General features: G+C 28.8%; 1 protein-coding gene across 15 annotated transcripts in view; it reads right to left on the reverse strand.

Moving 5' to 3' along the window:
- The window catches only part of sm (heterogeneous nuclear ribonucleoprotein L), a 345,011-nt gene that overhangs the window by 280,586 nt on the left and 43,248 nt on the right, over positions 1-21,177 (reverse strand). For 8 of the 15 annotated variants that reach the window (XM_073990790.1, XM_073990786.1, XM_073990788.1 and 5 more), the window contains exon 3: positions 3,955-3,996. The exons of the other annotated variants lie outside the window; for them this stretch is intronic. In XM_073990790.1, the coding sequence (XP_073846891.1) occupies positions 3,955-3,996 (42 nt within the window). The remainder of the gene's footprint in view (positions 1-3,954; positions 3,997-21,177) is intronic. 15 annotated transcript variants of the gene reach the window in all.

Below are 21,177 nucleotides of genomic sequence, written 5' to 3' on the forward strand. Positions count from 1 at the left end.
AAATCGTTCTTTGAAACAGATGATGTCCGCAACATTATTCATTGCAAAACGCGTTATTCGCAACTTTCTCCGTTGAAAAGCTGTTATCCGCAACATTATCCGTAAAAATGTATTTATCCCCAACATTTTCCATTGAAACTGCCGTTATCCGCATTATTATCCGTAGAAAACATCATTATCAGGAAGATTATTCATTGAAAACCCATTAACGGCAACATAATCCAATAACAACAATAATCCAATTATCAATAGAAAATTTTTTTATCGGGGAATACTTTATCTTGAAATAGACGTTATCCGCCACACTATCCGCACAAAATGGCATTATGGGGAAAATTTTCCATTAAAAACATCGTTATCCGTAAAAAAATATGTTTATCCTGTACATTTTCCGTTAAAATATCGTTATCCGTATCATTATCCATATAAAATGTGTTTATTCGGAGCATTTTCTTTTGAAAACCCCGTTATCGCAACATTAAGCGAAGAAAATTTTCATTATCCGACAGATTTTCTATTGAAAAAGCCGTTATCCGCACATTATCCGTTGATATTATAATTTTCCAGAATATTTGGCTTCGAAAATTAGTTATCCGAAACATTACAAAGTTAGAAGCCTTTATCCGCAACACTATCCGTATAAAATGTCTTTACCCGAATCTTTTGAAAAACCATTATCTGCATCATTATCTCTGGAAAATGTTTTTATCCGGCAGATTTTCCATTGAAAATGCCGTAATCCGCACATTATCCGTTTTTATGCAGAACATTTTACTTTGAAAAAATAGTTATCCGAAACATTATGTAATTAAAAATTCTTTATCCGCAGCATGATCCTTACAAAATGTGTTTATCCGCTGCATTTTCTTTTGTAAAAACTGTAACCCGCAACATTATCCGTGGAAAATTTACTTATCAGGAAGATTTTCCATTGAAAAAGCCGTTATCCGAACATTATCCGTTGATATTATCATTATGCAGAACATTTTACTTTGAAAAATTGTTATCCGCAAATTACCAAGTTAAATAGCCTTTATCCGCAACATTATCCGTGGAAAATTTCTTTATCCGGCATTATCCGTTGATTTTGCCTTTATCCAGAGCATTTTCCTTTAAAAAAATCGTTATCCGCAACAGTATCTAGTTAAAACACTTTTATCCGCTACATTATCCGTACAAAATGTGTTTATCAGGAACATTTTCTTTTGGAAAAGCCGTTATCCGCAACATTTTCCGTGAAAAATTTGTTTATCCGGCAGATATTCCATTGAAAAGCCGTTATGCGCACATTATCCGTTGATATTATCTTTAACCAGAATATTTTACTTAAAAAAAATCGTTACCCGCAACATTGCCTTGCCTTTATCCGCAACATTATCCGTATAAAATGTGTTTATCCGGAGCATTTTCTTTTGGGTAAAGCCGTTATCCGCAACATTATTTGTGAAAAAAATATTTTGCGGCACATATTTAATTGAAAATCTATTATGCGCACATTTTCCTTTTTTATCCAGAACATGTTCCTTTGAGAAAATCGTTATCTGCAATATTATCTAGTTAAAATGCCTTTTTTCTATTGAAAAGCCATTATCCGTTGATATTGCCCTTATCCAGAACATTTATCTCTGAAAACAATTTTATCCGCAGCATTATCTAGTTAAAAAGCCTTTATCCGTAACAATAACCGTACAAAATGTCTTTATCCGGAACATATTCTTTTGGGAAAAGCCGTTATCCGCAGATATTCCATTGAAAAAGTATTATCCTTTGATATAATCTTTTTCCAAAACATTTTACTTTGAAAACATCGTTATCCGCAACATTATCTACATAAAAAAGTCTTTATCCCCAGTATTATCCATACAAAATGTGTTTATCCGGAGCCTTTTCTTTTGAAAAAATCCGTTATCCGTAACAATATCCGTGGAAAATTTCTTTATCCGGCAGATTTTTTTATTGAAAAAGCCGTTATCCGCACTTTATCCGTTCATATCGGCATTATCCAGAACACCTTCCTTTAAAAAAATCCTTATCAGCAACATTATATAGTCAAAAAGCCTTTGAAAAAATCCTTATCCGTTGAAAATTATGTTTATCCGGAACATGTTCTTTTGGAAATACGCTATCCGTATATTATCCGTTGCTAATGTCTTTATCCAAAACATTTTCCTTCAAAAAATTTTAATCCGCAACATTATCTACTTCAAAATCGTTTATCCGCAACATTATCCGTACAAAATGTCTTTATCTGGTACATTTCCCGATGAAAACCCCGTTATCCGCAACGTTATCCGTATAAAATATCGTTATCCCGTCCATTTTACGCTGAAAAAACATTTATCCGCAACATTATCCGTACAAAATATATTTATCCGGTACATTTTCCGCCGAAAAAACTTTATCAGCAATATTAGCCATACAAAATATCTTTATCCAGTACATTCTCCGCTAAAAAAAAACTTTATCCGCAACATAATCTGTACAAAATATATTTATCCGGTACATTATCCGTACAAAATATATTTATCCGGTTCATAAACTTTATCCGCAACATTATCCGTACAACATATCTTTATCCAGTAAATTTTCCGCCGAAAAAACCTTTATACGCAACATTATCTGTTCAAAATATATTTATCCGGTACATTTTCCGATGAAAACCCCGTTATCCGCAACATTATCCGTACAAAATATCTTTATCCGGTACATTTTCCGTTGAAAACCCCTCTATCGCAGCATTACCCATACAGAAACTATTTTTCCGGTACAGTTTCCGCTGAAAAACACCTTTAACCGCAACATTATCCGTACAAAATATATCTATCCGGTTCATTTTCCGTCGAAAAAACTTTATCCGCAACATTATCCGTACAAATTATCGTTATCCGGTACATTTTCCGCCGAAAAGACTTTATCCGCAACATTATCCGTACAAAATATATTTATTCGGTACATTTTCCGCCCAAAAAACTTTATCCGCAACATATCCGTACAAAATATTTTTATCCTGTAAATTTCCGCCGAAAAAACCTTTATCCGCAACATTATCCGTACAAAATATATTTATCCGGTACATTTTCCGTTGAAAACCCCTCTATCGCAGCATTGACCGTACAGAAACTATTTTTCCGGTACAGTTTCCGCTGAAAAACACCTTTAACCGCAACATTATCCGTACAAAATATATCTATCCGGTTCATTTTCCGTCGAAAAAACTTTATCCGCAACATTATCCGTACAAATTATCGTTATTCGGTACATTTTCCGCCGAAAAGACTTTATCCGCAACATTATCCATACAAAATATATTTATCCGGTTCATTTTCCACCGAAAAAACTTTATCCGCTACATTATCCGTACAAAATATCTTTATCCGGTAAATTTTCCACCGAAAAAACTTTTATCCGCAACATTATCCGTACAAAATATATCTATCCGGTACATTTTCCGCCGAAAAAAACCTTTATCCGCAACATTATCCGTACAAAATATCGTTAGCCGGCTCATTTTCCGCCGAAAAACCCTTTATCCGCAACATTATCCGTATGAAATATATTTATGCAGTACATTTTCCGTTGAAAAACCTGTTATCCGTATTATTATACGTAGAAAATATGCTTATCCGAAACATAATAGTTTGAAAAGCCGTTATCCGCTACATCATCCATAGGAAAACCCCCGTTATCCGCAACATTATCTGTATAATATGCCATTATCCAGATCGATTTATGAAAAAAATACATTCTCCACAACCGTATCTTCGGAATGTATTATTATCCGGCGGATATTTGATAAAATTTGATTTGATAAAATCAATTATCTGAAAAATTATCTCTATAAAATCTATAACCTGTGACATTTTTTATCCATCAATTACACATATTCATGCCCCCTTACTTAACACACTACTTAAATCTAGGCTTATCCATTATAAAGTATTTCCCCCAAATTACCTGTATTAAATGTGAAGCGTCCACATCTGAAGAGTAGCTTACCTGTAAGCAAAGAGAAAAAAATAAAAATTATTAAAATTTCTATTTTAATTAATTTAATTTGTATTTTAATTAATTTCTAATTTTAATTTAAAAAATAAAATTTTTGAGTGTTAAATTTCGCCACACCCTGTAATCGTTCGTTATCCTCAAACCAAACAACCAACATAACTGTAAATATTGCAACAAGTTTTTTCGAAAATTTCATCTTATTATCTTCACCCTCCAAAAAAAACGCAGCAGAATATCTTACAAATGTGTTTCCAAATATAACGGGACTTTTACTTATGCAATACGAGAGATAAGGAAACAACACCAACAACGAGAGTAACAAACGGGTGTTGTTTTCAATTTATTTTGTTACGTTTGCAAAAAAACAAGAAATCATTCCCCCATATCTCCCAGTAACGACACAACAGCAGCATCAAAGTAACATTTCCAAAAAAGAGGTACAGCAACAACAATACAGAAAATATAAAGAGGCCTACTCCATACAGGAACCATATACTTTCACACAAACTCGAAGACAGGCTCAACCATACACGAAGGTTTCTTATTCTCTCTGGTGAAAAAGAAGCCCCCCTCGTTAAACACAGCCGACACTTCTACAACAAGAACAAAGCTTTGATCAGAATTAAGGTTTTCTCAAAGTTTAGGTTTTTTGTTGCTGCTGTTGCTTTTATAAAGGAGAGCAACATATGCACATAAATAATCACGACTGGACGGACAGCCTGCCGGCCATGGAGGCCAGAAGGCAGACGACTTCTTCCTCATATTTGATTGTTGTTGTTATTTTTTGGCATTTGATTTCCTCGTTGCTTGTCTTTGGGGTATAAACACGACGTATGACTAACTTAAAAGGGAGACCCTCTTCAGGTCCACTATACTCTCACACACTTGGGGGAAGTGTGTGTGCGTGCATGTCGTACTGTGAGTTTATTTGGGGGCCCATACTCATCACACTCTGAGTGTTGATGTTATTGTTATGCGTTGTTCATTGTTATTGTTGGTGTTGTTGTTGCCATTGGTTCTTTGTGTTATTGCCCGTTAAAAAGTGTTTGTTTGGTTGCAATAATAATTTGACCTAATTTCGCAACCAAAAAAAAAGAAACAAAAAACAGAACAAGGAAAAAACAAACGAACGAAAGAATAACACAAGAAAAAGAATGTGAAATATCAAGGAAGACATTTTTGGAGGGTAACATAAAATTTGCTGGTGATTTTCATTTTTTTTTTTTGGCAAACATGTCTCCCCGGGCTAATGAGCAACGAATGTGTTGTGAGAGGGAACAAGAGATTTGGAGGAGTTCATTAACTAAATGAGTAGTTGTAAAGCCAACCACACATAATTCAATAGAAGGTCGTGGCTGTATTGGTGTAAACTCTTGTAAAGGCCCTTTCTTTTGTTTATTCAAATATTCCAGAGAAATATGGTTGGGGAAAAGACCTGAAACTGGTTTTAAAAACCAATTGCATTTAATTTGATTTATGTGGTGTTGATGTTTATTTATTCTGGCATTATTTTTCTGTATTTCTTTTGCCCATGCCAACGGCTTTTGATTTGTTAGCGCTTATGTAGCATAATTTTGTTTGTTTCCCAAAGAAATTCGAAAATTGTCTTACAATTTTATACTGTACTTATGAGTTTTTTTTTTTTGCTTTACAAAAATACAAAAAACCGCCTAAAAATATCAACACAAAAAAGGAAAACAGAAAACAAAAAATTTCGGTGTTTGAATAACTGCAGATGTCAACACAAATTTGCTGTTGTTGTTGCTTTTGTTTGCAAGTGTCAATAAACTTTACGAAATTGATAAATAAAAAGCAACAACAACATCAGCCACAAGTAATGGAGAAAAATGTGTGTTTTTACGTTTACTATGAAATTTTCAAAGGGGGTGGGGAGCGTTGTGGTGTTGCGTGTGTGCAGAGCATGAATTTGTAATTATTGTTTTTTAATTTAAAATATTTCATAGAATTAAAAATAATAAAAAGAGAGACAGCAAAAATAATATAAAAAAAAATAAATATGAAAAATAAAAAAATAAAAAAATAAGAAAAAAAAAATAAAAATAAGAAAAAAAATATAAAAATATGAAAAATAAAAAGTAACAAATAAATATAAAAAATTACAAAAAAAAATAAAAAATATAATGTAAAAAATTTAAAAATTCTAAATAATTGAAATATAAAAACTACTTGATAAAACAATACAAAATAAATAGAAAGTATAAAAATATTAAATACAAAAATAAGATAATAAATATGAAAAATATAAAAAATATAGCATATAAAAATACAAAAAATAAATATAAAAAATAAAATATATAAACATAAATAGGTAAAGAAAACTTTTTTTCGATTGCTTGAGTGGAGTATTAGTATAGAAAACAAATAAAAAATATATGAAAAATAAAAATATGATAAATGGAAAATAAATAAAACCTATGAAACACAAAATACATAAATAATTTAAAAATAAATATAAAAAAATATAAATAAAAATTATGAAAAATAAAAATAAATATAAAAAAAATAAATAAATATGAAAAACAATAAATATGAAAAATAATAAATATTAAAAAATATATAAAATAAATACATATATAAAAAATATAAATAAAAAATTATGAAAAATTAATATAAAAAATAAATATAAGAAACTAGCGGACCCGGCGAACTTCGTCTCGCTATTAAGGAATAACATTTCATACAAAAACTCAATTTTCAATTTTTCCAATTTTCCGACTTTTTCCGAGATTTTCCAAAATTTTCTTCCGTAAAGACCTTCTCCTCGAAAATACGAATAACTGGCAAAAAATTTTACAGAAATCGGCCTAGCCGTTCTCATTTTATGAATTACTATACATTTTGTACACCATTTTTATATATATAGATAGATATGAAAACTAATAAACATGAAAAATATAACAAATAAAATATATAAAAATAAAAAAATAAATAGGTATAGAAAACAAATAAGAAATATAAAAATATATAAAATAAAATATATAAAAATAAAAATAAGATAAATAGAAAATAAATAAAAAATATAACATATAAGAAAATAATTACAAAATAAATGAAAAAATATGAAACACAAAATACATAAAAAATAAATATAAAACATTAAGAAATATAAAAAACAATAAATAAATATGAAAAACAATAAATATGGCAAATAATAAATATTAAAAAATATATAAAATAAATACATATGTAAAATAAATATAAATAAAAAATTATGAAAAATTAATATTAAAAATAAATATAAGAAATATGAAAACTAATAAACATAAAAATAAAAAATATATATAAAAAACAACAAATAAATATTAACTTATGAAAAAATATTAATAAAAAAAATAAAAATAAATAAAAAATATTAAAAAATATATAAAATAAATACATATACAAAAAATATAAATAAAAAATTATGAAAAATGAATATAAAAATAAATATAAGAAATATGAAAACTAATAAACATAAAAATAAAAAATATTAAAAAAAAAAACAAATAAATATAAATTAAGAATAAATATAAGAATATATATATAATTTTAAATAAATAAATATATAATTTTAAAAAATTTAAATATATATATATAATTTTAAAAAATTTAAATATATATATAATTTTAAAAATAAATAGAAAATATAAATAACAAACAAGAAGTAAAAGTACAATAAAAATAATATCTACCATATAAAATACAAACAAAATAGCTCCGATAAATATAAAATAAATACAAAATATATGAAAAATACAAAATACATATATAATAACAAATAAATATAAAAAATAAATAAAAAAACATGAAAAATAAAAATAAACATAAAAAATAAATATGAAAAATAATAAATATTAAAAAATATATAATATATATAAAATAAATATATATAATAAAATATAAATAAACAATTATATTATAATTATATTTATATAAAAATATATAATTTAATAAAATCAAAATATGAAAAAATATAAAAATATAAATACATATAAAAATATGAAAACTAATAAATATAAAAATAAAAGAATAAACATAAAAAATAAATATAAAAAAAAAATAAAAAAAACAACAAATAAATATAAAATTATGAAAATAAAAATTAATATAAAATATATAAATAACATAAATATAATAATATAAATATTATATAATAATAAATATAAACAATACAAAGAAGAATACAAAATTATTAAAAAATAAATATAAAATTATGAATAATAAAAAATAAAAAACAAAAAATAATAAATGTAAAAAATAAAAAAGCATAAAACTACGAAAAATAAATATAAAAATAAATAGAAAATACTAATAAACAAAACAAAAAAAATACAGTAAATAAATAAATAAATAAATAGATAAATAAATACATACATAAACAAAAGTAAAATTATATAATTAAAAAAATAATTTATAATTTTATTTATTGACTTGTTGCATGGGAAACCATCAAATAAATACGAGATATAAAATAAAAATAATTAAGATTAAAGATAAATACAATAAGCAAATTCAAAACATTAATAAAATAATGAAAACTAAAATGAAATTTATAAAAAAAAGTAATGAAAAAATAAAATATATAAAAATAATAAAAAAATAAGTAAATATAAATATATGGATAAAATTACATAAAGAAATAAAATAATAAATAAATGAAGTAATAAAAAATAAAATACATAAATTAAAATAAGATAAAATAATATTTAATAAAGTAAAACAACATAATATTAAATAAAATAAAACATAATATAAGATAAAATAAAACAAAAAAATAAAATAGAAAATAAAATAGAATACTCCAGACTTAGACAATCATAGAAAATAAATAAAATAAAACAAAATATAATATAAAATAAATAAAATAATATAATATTAACTAAATAAAAAATAAATAAAAAAATTTAAAAATTGAAATATATAAATAAAATATAGGAATAGAAAGTACAGTAATAATAGAATATCAAATTTTACGGTATTGTTAGCTATATTTGTGTAAAAATTAATAAAATAGATAAATAAAAAATAACTTAAATAAATAAAATATAAAATATATTAAATTTAAAATTAAAATAAATGAAATAAAACAAAATAATGAAAAAATAATAAATTAGATATATATGCAAATAAAATAAAATAATAAAAAATAATAAATTATATGCAATATATAAATTAAAAAAAGATGAAATAATAATAAATAAAAGAAGACAAATTAATTAAAATAAGATACAGTAAAAAAGAAATAAATAGAAAATACTAAAATAACAAATAAATATTAAAGTAATCAAATATGAAATTAAACATAAATAATCTTAAACTGTATTTTCTGCTATATCTGTGTAAAATTCGAATTAGAAAAATGTATGCTATTTATTGTAATGTATATAATTTATTGTTTTTTTTTTTTTTTTTGCCAGCAAAGGGGTTTCCGTTCACGCTTCTTAAATAACACTGTAGAACAAAGTTCTTTCTTCTTCTAAATTAAAAAGAAAATCCCGAAGGATTTTAAAAGAGAACTAAGAACTCGATTCCATAAATTTTCCCAATATTTTTTAGGTCTACCATAAAATCGAGGACACATATGTCGTCTTTGAAAATAAATAGAGAATATATAGATGCAACTCTTGCTTTGGAAATGGTCAATAGAAGTAACCTTTCCTTTAAAAATGGCCAATAGAAGCATCTTTTCCTTTGGAAAACTTCAAAAGAATCACATTTACCTTTGGAAAGGGTCAAGAGAAGCACTCTTTGCTTTGGAAAGTGTCTAACGAAGCACCCTTTCCTTTGGAAAGTGTCTAACGAAGCACCTTTTCCTTTGGAAAGGGTCAATAGAAGCACATTTTGCTTTGGAAGGGCCAATAACGGCACCTTTGCCCTTGGATAGGGTCAATAGAAGCACCTTTGCCTTTGGATAGGGTCTATAGAAACACCTTTCCTTTGGAAATTGTTAATAGAAGCACCCTTTCCTCCGGGAAGGGTCAATAGAAACACTTTTTCCTTTGGAAAAGGCCAACAGAAAAACTTTTCCTTTGGAAAGTTTCAATAAAAGCACTCTTTTTTGGAAACTTGCCCAGCCTATTTAAGGTACCTCAACTTTTAAAATGGCAATACACGTGTCTATTATTTTTCTGGCCCCTTTCATAACCGGTTCGATTTACCATGTTCATGATTTAAATGTTACATGATTACCAGTGTTCGAACTCATGTGATTTCTTAACACGAAAAGGAACATCGGTGGGCATAATTACTAAAGGAAATATTCCTAAGAGGAAAAAAAGGAATTTTATGCAATTTTGATCGAGACTCTCGGATAGTCCAATATACATACATAAATGAGCCGAAGAAACCATCAAAAGGGGGGCGTCATTGTGGCAATTACAAATTATAAAAATTATCTCTGGCAAAGAATGTCATGCGGAAATGTAATTGTTTTCGGTTTTGCTTTTTCGCTTGGTATTTACTCGGTTTATTTTATTTATGGATTTATAACTTTTTCGCAAGTTGATAAAACAAGATAAGGGGGATATTATGAAATTTTGTAAAACAGCTGAATGAGGCTTCTGCTATACTCGTCGGTGAGGTCGAATCATTTTAACAGCTTATAACAGAAATATGTAACTTTTCAACTATTATTTTATTCGTGGTCTGCTAAGCAAGGGATTTAATAGTTTATCCGCCAAAAACGAAATTATTTTATGTATCAACTCCGAATATCAGACCCAAGATGTTGATGATCGTCCATGACCCTTGCATTTAGTCGCTTAATTAATGATATCTGTTTACTTTTGTCTTTAATTTTTTGTGCAATTCCAACTTAAATTGTTTATATCAACCAGAACAACTATTCAGCAGCTCACTTTTCATATATCCCCTCACACCCTTCTCTCCATGCTGTGCTCCACCACTCAAACTTTTGCTCTTCTTTTTTATTTATCTTGACAGTTTATTCACACTTAATTATGTTCATACGTTTTTTTTTGTGTTATTTGCTTCTTTATTGAGTTTTTGTTGCTTTTATTTTTTCATTTATTGTTTGTTTATATTCCTCACAATTTAATGTCATAGCATTTTGTTGTTGTTGTTGTTGCTGCTGCTGTAGTTGTTGTTGTTTTAATTTAAGCAAACGTCATAAATTTATTATCTAAAGAGAAGGTGTTTTGTTTTTGTTTGATCTGGGGAACTGCGAGGGTGACAGCTACTGATGTAGTGTTTTTGTTGTTGTTATCAGTGTGAAATTTGCTGCACCCACAATTTTGTCTATGAGGCTCCACCACACGTGATATCTTTATGAAGGTAATGATGGTGATGATGATGTATGGGGCCATCCATTGAAAAAATATTTATCTCTTGTTTTCGTCTTCTCACCTTTGCCGCCTTATTAACACATTTGTGTTATTGTTGTTGTTGTTGATATCAAAACAAAATTTATGATGGGAAAGTAGCTATTTTTGGAGAAAAGACTAAAGATATTTGGTGGCGGTATCTTATGTGGAAATTAAATAATTTTTATTGTTTTTTGGGTGACTAAGGGGGGAATAAAATACTCTTAGACAATGTTGACACATTTTTAATTTGTTTGCCATGTTTTGAGTTCGTCTGCTTTTGTTGTTGTTGCTGCCGGGTTATTGTCATTTCATTTGTTTTTTTATTGGGTTGTTAAACTTTAACACACCTGTCTGTCGGTCTCTAGTCGGAAAGTAAATGGGGTGAAATGTGTTTATGATGGCATTTGATGGGAAGTTAATGAATTTTGTTTAGAGGAGTTTTCTTGTTTGATTTTGGAAAGTTGAAATTGTGTCAATTGCAGCAGGTGAGGTATAGAACAAAAACCATAATGGACTTAAGGGGTTAACGCCACTTGTATAGCCCAGATTTTTTTAAGAAACGTATGAAGGACATAAAAGGAAACAAATTTTTCCATATTATTTTAAAATATTTCATGGTGGAGAGTATAAAATGTTCGTTCCGGCCGAATGTAACGCTTTTTTATTTGTTACTTCTCTTGAGGTCTATTGAAGCCACATATTTTGTGCATATGCAGTAGTGGTAGGTCATGTAGTATCGAATTTAAAAATAAAAGTCTATGTTTCTCAAAATGTTCAGTTTTCTTTCTACCCTGTTCATAATTTTGAATATTAATAGTATTATTTTTGTAAGGGTTTTCCGATATATATATTATATGGTTGATAAGTTAAACATCTCTTTTGTTTTTATTTTTATTTTTTCTTATGTTTTGTTTATTATTATTTTTCTATTAACTTTTAAATTTATTAGTGTTTTGCTATTTATTTTTCATAGCTTTATATTTGTTATTTTTTTAGTTTTACATTTATTTTTATATTTGTTATTTCATTTTTTATATTTATTTTTTGTTTTTTATTTTTCATATTTATTTTTTATTATTCATAATTTTATTTGTTAATAATTTTGTATTCATCTTTTTTAATATTATATAATATTTATATTATTATATTTGTTATTTATATTTTATGATATTTTTATTTTCATAAGTTTATATTTATTTGTTGTTTTTTTATTTGTCATTTTGTATATTTATTTTTTTATGTTTTTTTTTTTATATTTATATTTATTAGGTTTCATATTTTTTATATATATTTATATTTTTATTTTATTGAGTTATTTATTTTTATATTTTTGAATATTTTTTTTTATATTTATTTTTTATAATTGTTTATTTATATTTTATTGTATATACTTATTTTATATATTTAGCATATATTTTTTTAATTTATTATGTGTCGTATTAAGTTTCTGTTTTTATATTTATTTATTTATTTATTTATTTATTTATTTATTTATTTATTTATTTATTTATTTATTTATTTATTTATTTATTTATTTATTTATTTATTTATTTATTTATTTATTTATTTATTTATTTATTTATTTATTTATTTATTTATTTATTTATTTATTTATTTATTTATTTATTTATTTATTTATTTATTTATTTATTTATTTATTTATTTATTTATTTATTTATTTATTTATTTATTTATTTATTTATTTATTTATTTATTTATTTATTTATTTATTTATTTATTTATTTATTTATTTATTTATTTATTTATTTATTTTTATTTATTTCATATATTTTATTTATTTATTTAATTTACTCAGTTTGTTTTATTATATTTAATATAAGAAGAGTCCCTACTCTAAAATTTAAGGTATTTATTTTTATTTATTTTATTTTTTAATTATTTTATTATTTTTCGCTTTTTATTATTTTTAATTTGTCTTTTTTTATTTTTCATTTTATTTGATATTAGTGATTTTTATTTTATTTCTTTTATTTATTTATTCGATATTTTCCTACAACATCGTAAATAAAAATTATTATTTATTTTTTATTTATATAATTTTATTTCTTTTATTTTATATATTTTTATTTATTTTTTTTATATTTTTATTTTATTTATTTTTTTTATTTGTAATATTTTTATTTTATTTATTTTTTATTTTTGATATTTTTTATTTTATTTTTTATTTATCATAATTTTATTTAGTCTTGTAAATGACATTACAGGATTGTAAATATACTCCCTCCCATATCAGAGGATTTTGAATCCAAATAATCACCTACTATAGGTACTGACCTATAATGGGAGTTTTACCATATATATAATATTTAGATAGAGTATTTCCCCAACCCCTCAACAGCCATTCAAGGAACACTAACCAAATTTATGATTCCAACCAAGGCCATTTAACTTATTTCTTTATTATTTTTAAGTATATTTCCTCAATTAAAAAAGTTTTTTTTTTTTTTTTTTTTTTGTTTCGTTTTCAAATATGAATCTTCAATATGCTGCTGCCTGTTTTGAAGTGTTTGTGTTTGTTCTACTATTTTCCGCACATTTTATACAGTCGGACCTCGATTATCCGTGATGGTCGGGACCGAAGGCATTACGGATAATCGATTTTCCCGGATAATGGAGGCAATGCTTTTATGCAGTTTTTGAACATATTTTTAAGTAAAAATGGCATAATATTGTACAATAATATGGTAATCTGTAATTTTTATCAAGTTTGTTATGGTAATCCACCAAATTTTAGAAGGATACATAATATCATCATCATCAGATTCATCTGATTTGACTTTGTCCCATGGTTCTTGTGATACCATAAATACACAAATTGTGTAATACGGGAGAATTTCTAGTTTTCGTTTGTTTACCTTTAGTTGGCTTAATCAAATTAATTGGAAAGTGTGTTTTTACTCCCCGGCAATGAAGTTTATAACGAAAAATAGAAGAAATGGGAAAAAGTCAATATTTCTTTTCTATCACGGATAATGGAGGTTCCCGGATAATCGATTCACGGATAATCGAGGTTCAACTGTATTTCAAATTACAAAAATAAACACCTCACAAACAAAAAGCAAAGAGGAATTGCATTGGAAATAAATGAACTCGTAACGTTAAGTAAACAAATAAAAGTGCGAACAAAATAATAACAACTATAAAAATATTTTTATATGAATTGTTATGCGGCTGGCGGGATGGTTGGCTATGGCTATCTATTGTAGTTGTGGTGCTACTTATTGCCAAGATCAAGTGTGTGGCAATGATTGCAAGTGCTATTTTGTTTGCAATAGAAATGAAAACAAAACCAGTGACATGTTTTTGAAGCACCAGAGGATGATGGTGAAAAATGAAAATAAATAAAGTGACGTTTAGAACTTTAATTTCCGATTTCGAAGGTAAAATTTTTACAGATTTTTTTTAGAATATTTTTATACCTCTGAGAAAAAATTTTGTTTTCTATAATACCATATCCCCATCTTCCAACCATTTTTAGCTATATTTAATGTAAAACTTCAGGAGGGTTCTCCTCCTCTTCAGTTACAGTTTGTACTGAATGACAGATTCATTTAATTCTGCATAGCAAAACGCACACAAATCGTGCATTTTATTATATGTAGTTTATTTTATTTACAAAAAAACCTCAACTATCATACGATCTCTCAGAGTCTCCAACCTTTTCTTAATGTCACCGTAGACGCCGCCAACAGTTGGCGAATAACGCAGTAGGTACACACTACTGTGTAGATAAACATTTGTATCTGACGACCACGTTGTTATTGATATGGCTCATTTTACTGTAATTAAATTTTTATTTAAATATAACAACAACAAAAATAACAACAGCACATTCAAATGCCAGTAAAATCTCAGTAGCAAATGTTGGTGGGGGGTGGTAATAAAATTTGTCTAAATAAACGTAAAATGAGTCTCCTCTACAGATTTGTTACAATTTGAATTAGTCTCTCTAATGAAGTCTCCCCCAGCCGGCTCCTCACCCCCCACTCCCAAATTAATTCCACCACAATTACTCTTGTCATCTAATCTTTCTGTAAATCATTTGCTGGGTTGTTAAGTTTTGCCGTCATTAATGTTGGTTGCCATAGATTTTTTGTTGTTTTTATTGTATTTTTTTTTTCTATTATTTGTTGTTATTTGAGTTTCACCAAACCGGTTAAAAATGACAATCACAATTTAAATTACGCATAAAATTGTAACAACAGCAGTAGCATCAGCAACAACAATGGAGGAAAGGTAATTTAAATATCTCCCCAGAGAGATTAACAATGCAGGCGCATTTACATGAGCAACCTGAGTAGAGATCAAAGGTGAGATGTTATAATGATCTCCTATTCGGCTCTATTGCAAGTGAGAGTTAGTGTGCGGTTGTGAGTCGGGTTTTCATGTGATACCACCAACCAAACACAACAGAAATCTACGAACCACAACTTCTGGTCGTAATAATTGTCGTGTACTGGATGTAATTACACACTATGGTAGTTGAAGCGGTGGGTGGGGTTGGGGGGATGGTAGTGGTGTGGTGGGTATTGTTGTTAAGCGTGGTTTTGTTTAAACGTTTAAGTCTAACATTTGGTATTTCCGGTACGTTAGACTTTGCTTATCAGATTTTTTTTATAACAGAGGAGTTGGGGTATTGAAGTAAAACGAAATAGGAGAAGAGCTGCAAATGTGGTGTTATTGAGGGGAGTAAGAGTTCCTGTTGCCTAAACACACGAGTGATATGAAGAGAATACATCGGTCGACATCGTCACCTTATGGTCTCTAATGTCTAAATAACGACTAATGAAGAATTAGTAAGGGTATCTGTTGTGTACCTAGTATGTAAACAAAGATGATGAAGTTAAGGATTCGTATCATGTGTTTGATCGGTTACAGATGTGGGAGGACATCAGTGTCTTAGTCCCTGTTGTTTAAACAATGTTTAAAAGGGATACAGTGGGTAATAGTGCATTTAAATTTACTGGATTTGGTAAATACGGTAAAAATTCTATAACTTTTAAACGGATAGAGATATTTTAATATTTTTATACCCTCAGCATTTATGCTAACGAGGGTATATACACTTTCATACGGGCAAAATGTGCCTCATCGAAAGAATGGTTTTAGACCCCCAAGTACGTTTGGACGAAATGTGTTTCAGACAATTTGGAGTTGATTGAGCAATATTCGTCCGTCTGTCTGGCTGGCTGGAGCGCACGATAACTCTCGAACGGATTAAGCGATTCGGTCCAAAATTTGGCTTTCGTAATATTTTGTCCAAACTTAGTTTAAGTTCGAAGATGGGTTATAAACGGTCCACTCCTTTCGGTACCTACCCCACAAAAGTTCGAAAATGTTCGAAAAATTTGTTCGTACGATAACTCTTGAAGAGAGTAACCGATTTGGCCTATACTTTGGAAATCGTGAAATGTCTACCAGACTTAGAAGTGGTCCTAATGTGGACTCCATGGGTCCACTCCTTCTGGTACCTCCCACACAAAATTTCGGATAAGTTTAGTTTAGGACCTGCTCTCGAATCGCTTTGATTTTTGTTTTAGAAACTTATATTCACCGCCCCCTACACGGCGGTAAATGTTTTATCAGCGGCAAGTCCATACTTCCTGAGAAAATAGCCTGAAAGTTGCAACAAAAATTATGACACCTTGTGTAGTGGTTGGAGCGCAATATAACTCTCGAACGGATCTGTCGATTCGGTCCAAAATTTGGCTTTCGTAATATTTTATCAAAACATAGTTTAAATTCGAAGATGGGCTGTATCGGTCTACTCCTTCAGGTACCTCCCCCACAAAAGTTCCAAAATGTTCGGAAATTTTGTGGGCATGATAAGTCTTGAAGGGAGTAAACGATTTGGTCCACACTTTGCACATCGTGAAATTTCTACCAGACTTAGATGAGGTTCCAATATGGACTCAATCGGCCCACTCCTTAGGGTACCTCCCACATATAATTTCGGATAAGTTCAGTTTAGGACCTGCTCTTGGATCGCTTTGATTTTTGTTGCAACAACTTGTATTCATGTCCCCCCATACGATGGTACAAGCTTCATCAGGGGCAAGTCCATACTTCCTGAGAAAATTATCGGAAAGTTGCAAAAAGCCCCTGTGACACCTTGTGTAGACACCTTGTTGGCCTTCGTAATATTTCATCAAAACATAGTTTAAGTTTGAAGATAAGCCATATCGGTCCACTCCTTCAGGTACCTTCCCCACAAAACTTCAAAAATGTTCGGAAAAAATTTTGCGCCCGACAACTCTTGAAGGGAGTGACCGATGTAATCCATATTTTGCACATGCTAATATATCTACCAGATATAGATCAGGTTCGAATATGGACGATATTTGTCTACTCCTCCCGGTACCTCCCACACAAAATTTCGGATAGGTTAGGTTAGGTTAGGTTGAAAAGAGGGGTGATTCAAGATCACCACATGTCCTTAAAAAGAAAGGGCATACACTGAAGCCAGAAGAGGCCTGTTGTGCGCTCTAATTTTATGTGTCCTGGAAGTTGTTAGTTTAAGAGTTCCGTCCCATTGACGTAGTCCCTCAAGTTTTTGAACCCGATGTCCTTGATATGGTCCAGTTCTGTAATTATATCGTTTCCCATTAGTTGAGTTCTCAAGTTTGTGAAAGCCTGACAGTGGCAGAGATAGTGTTCCAACGTTTCGTTGTCCTCGCCACATGCCCTGCATTCACTATTCTCTGCACAGCCTATCCTGTGCAGATGCGCTTGTAGTCCTAGATGCCCTGTGAGGACACCGATCAGTCTACTGATATCCTTTTTACTCATCACTAGGAGGTCACTTGTTTTGTCCTGGTCTGGGTTTCCCCATAGGATTTTTGTAGTTTTTTCCTTTTCCTAGTTAAATTTCGGATAATTTCACTTTAAGACCTGCACGCGAATCACTTTGATTTTTGTTGAAGCGATTTGAATTCGCTGCCTCCATTACGACGGTAAAAGTTGTTTCAGGGGCAAGTCCATATTTCTTGGGAAAACAGCCCGAAAGGTGTAAAAAATCCCTATGTCACCATATGTGGCTGTCTGAGAACACGATAACTCTCGAACTGTTCAACCGATTTGGTCCAACATTTGGTCTTCGTCATATTATATCCAAACTTAGTTTAACCCAGATAAAGCCACTGGTCGTTTAAACGCCACAAAAAATGGTTGCAAAAATTTACGTAAAACTCTGGTTTTTTCGAATATTTTTGTGGGTTTTTTTGCATTTTGTTATAGTATTGTCTGTTATCTGTAAGTTCACGCTGATAACGCTTCATTTGACCTACGCATTTTCACGCAATTGGCCAAAAACCCAAGCTATTCAAAAAAATCGACTTTTTTGTAATTTTCGACTTTTGATGAAAAATTTAAATATGCGATAAAAATTTAATCAAAAATTTTAGAATCATATAAAGTCAGGGATTTGTTAGGAATATAGTAAGAGTATCTTCTCAATCAAAAACCAAGGGATTGGCATGTAAGGATACATCTATATAACCCTCCAAAGTTTTTGGAACTTTTAAAAGAAGGCCCGATTGCAGGAAAACTATACGTTTAACAGAAAAAAGTTATTTTTTAAAAAATGATTAAAAGATCTCCAAAATATAATTTTCATAAAAAATTTTAAGTTTTCTCGCAAAAAAAATTCTCGGCGCTAAGCGGGTTAATGGGCAATACCGGTCCACAACTTCCGGTACTTCTCCCCAATATTTAAAAAATTTCGCTAAAATGCTACGACGATATCACTTGAATGGGTCAACCAATTTGGTCCAAACTTTCCAAATATTTTGTCAAAATTTAGTTTAACTTCTAAAATGGCCCATGTCGGTCCTTCCTAAGGGTACCTGATCTACAAAAGTTCAACATTTATGTCTTAGTGCAGTTAATTCCTAATCCACTTTTTTGTCGGCAAGTTCAAATGTCCAAAAAGGGCCACAAAATTCTGAAGAGACCTTAAATACATTCGATCTGTAGCTTCACATTGGCTGAGGGTATATATCTGACACTTTTTTACTTGTTATAAAACAATTCACTATTCAAATAAATTTCATGGTATGTTTTGAAATATCCAAAATATATTTTACAGTTTTAAGGCGCATTTTTGAACCATACTCACTGTATTTTGGAATACAGAGCTCAGGTTCGATAAAAAATTCAGGGTGGACCCCTTTCAAAAAATGTTACAAGGAACAATGTTCGCTAGGGTTTTTATTGGAACATTTTGGCTAAATTAGGAAAAAATTGCTTGCAGTCCCCATTTATTGTTATATGGAAATTGCACTAAAACGTGGACTTGTACTGAAACAATTTTGTAGGGATATTTGTCACCCTTAAGAACACAAACTATTAAATTACAGCAAAAATAGAGTCTATTTTTTATTAATTTTCTCGTTTAGAGTTAAGCTTGATGATCCGAAATTATTTGCAAGTGAAAAAGGAAAGCCAAGGACTCGAACCCACATAGTCACCAAATTACGTGACCTGGTTTCACTGGTGGTAAAGCAGATCTTCAGACGTATCGACTAAGTAATGGCTTCTCTGTCCTAGAACTTTTCGTTTTTCAAATGCAAATGTTTTTTTTTTACATTTACGCGGATATTTGACCACTGAAATTTTCATACGGAGTTTGTTAAAAATAGTTAAAAATGTGTATATGACTGACTGATAATGGTTTCAGTGAAAATATCCTAACATTAAGCCATACTTCCGGTTCTATTACGGAAAAAAGTTAGACATTTCAATACATTTTCCTAAATTTCTTTAAAACAGATGTTAAAATGATGCATTTTCAATTGTGAACATTTTTTTAATTATCCTCGGAAACAGCGTGAGAAAACCTCATTACAAGAAAAATCATTTTTTAATCAAGCGATAAACAAAACGAGAGGAAAAAACCAGGCCAATAGCAAGGGGGTCTGAGAAATTATGGCTGCTCTTCGTATTGCGATCAAAACAGACATTTCTGTTGAACACAATAAAAAACAAAAACAAATATAAAAAAATTATTCGTAAAACATGAAAATTATCAGAACAAGAGGGAAAATGAACAATCGAAAAAAAGAGGAACATGGAAAAAAATAGTTCAAAGTCATTGTGTGAAAAAACAATTTAATGAGAGCAATGGCAGACTATAGCGGTGTGTCTGTTCTGATTGTGGTAAAGGAAGAAAAGAAAGAAAAATAAACAAATAGAGGAGAAGGGAAACCATTTAAAATTGGGCCGAAAAAAATAACTTAAATATGTATCGGTTTATTTAAACATTAAAAAAATTAGGCTCTATAAATTAAATGTTTAATTTAAAACATATTGATCATTTGTAGACAAATTTATTTGAAAACGTTTTAAAACATAAAATTGTATCTCCAACATGGTATGTAATTGGGATTTCCCCTCCATTAATGGCATGACGCCGGCTGGATGCCTTTAAATAAAAATGTTGGAACACACACCAACTGCCACAAAATAATTACTCATAAAAACTATTAGATGTTTTAATTTAATTATCACTTTTAAAACTAAACAAGAAAAATCTGACAGCGAAAATACACAAAAAAATAATAAGATTTTTTCGAATAATAATTTATTTTTATGCAATCTTAATTTGCTATGAAATAATAAGTTTATTATGCTTCGGAAATGTACAATAAAACAATCAATAAATTAAACAAACAAGATTTTGTTGAAAATTATGGGAAATGGCTTTTTTCTTTACAAAGTATTGCAGGGAAAGTCTAAGAAAACATATAGAAGATCATCAAAAATGTTTTCAGCAAAGTCCCGAAAAAAATTCTTTGAAGGTTCTTAATATTTCTAAATAGTCAAAAAA

Source organism: Musca autumnalis, unplaced genomic scaffold (genome assembly GCF_047663935.1).
Source record: "Musca autumnalis isolate F117 unplaced genomic scaffold, ASM4766393v1 scaffold_5, whole genome shotgun sequence".
Classification (NCBI taxonomy): Eukaryota; Metazoa; Arthropoda; class Insecta; order Diptera; family Muscidae; genus Musca; species Musca autumnalis.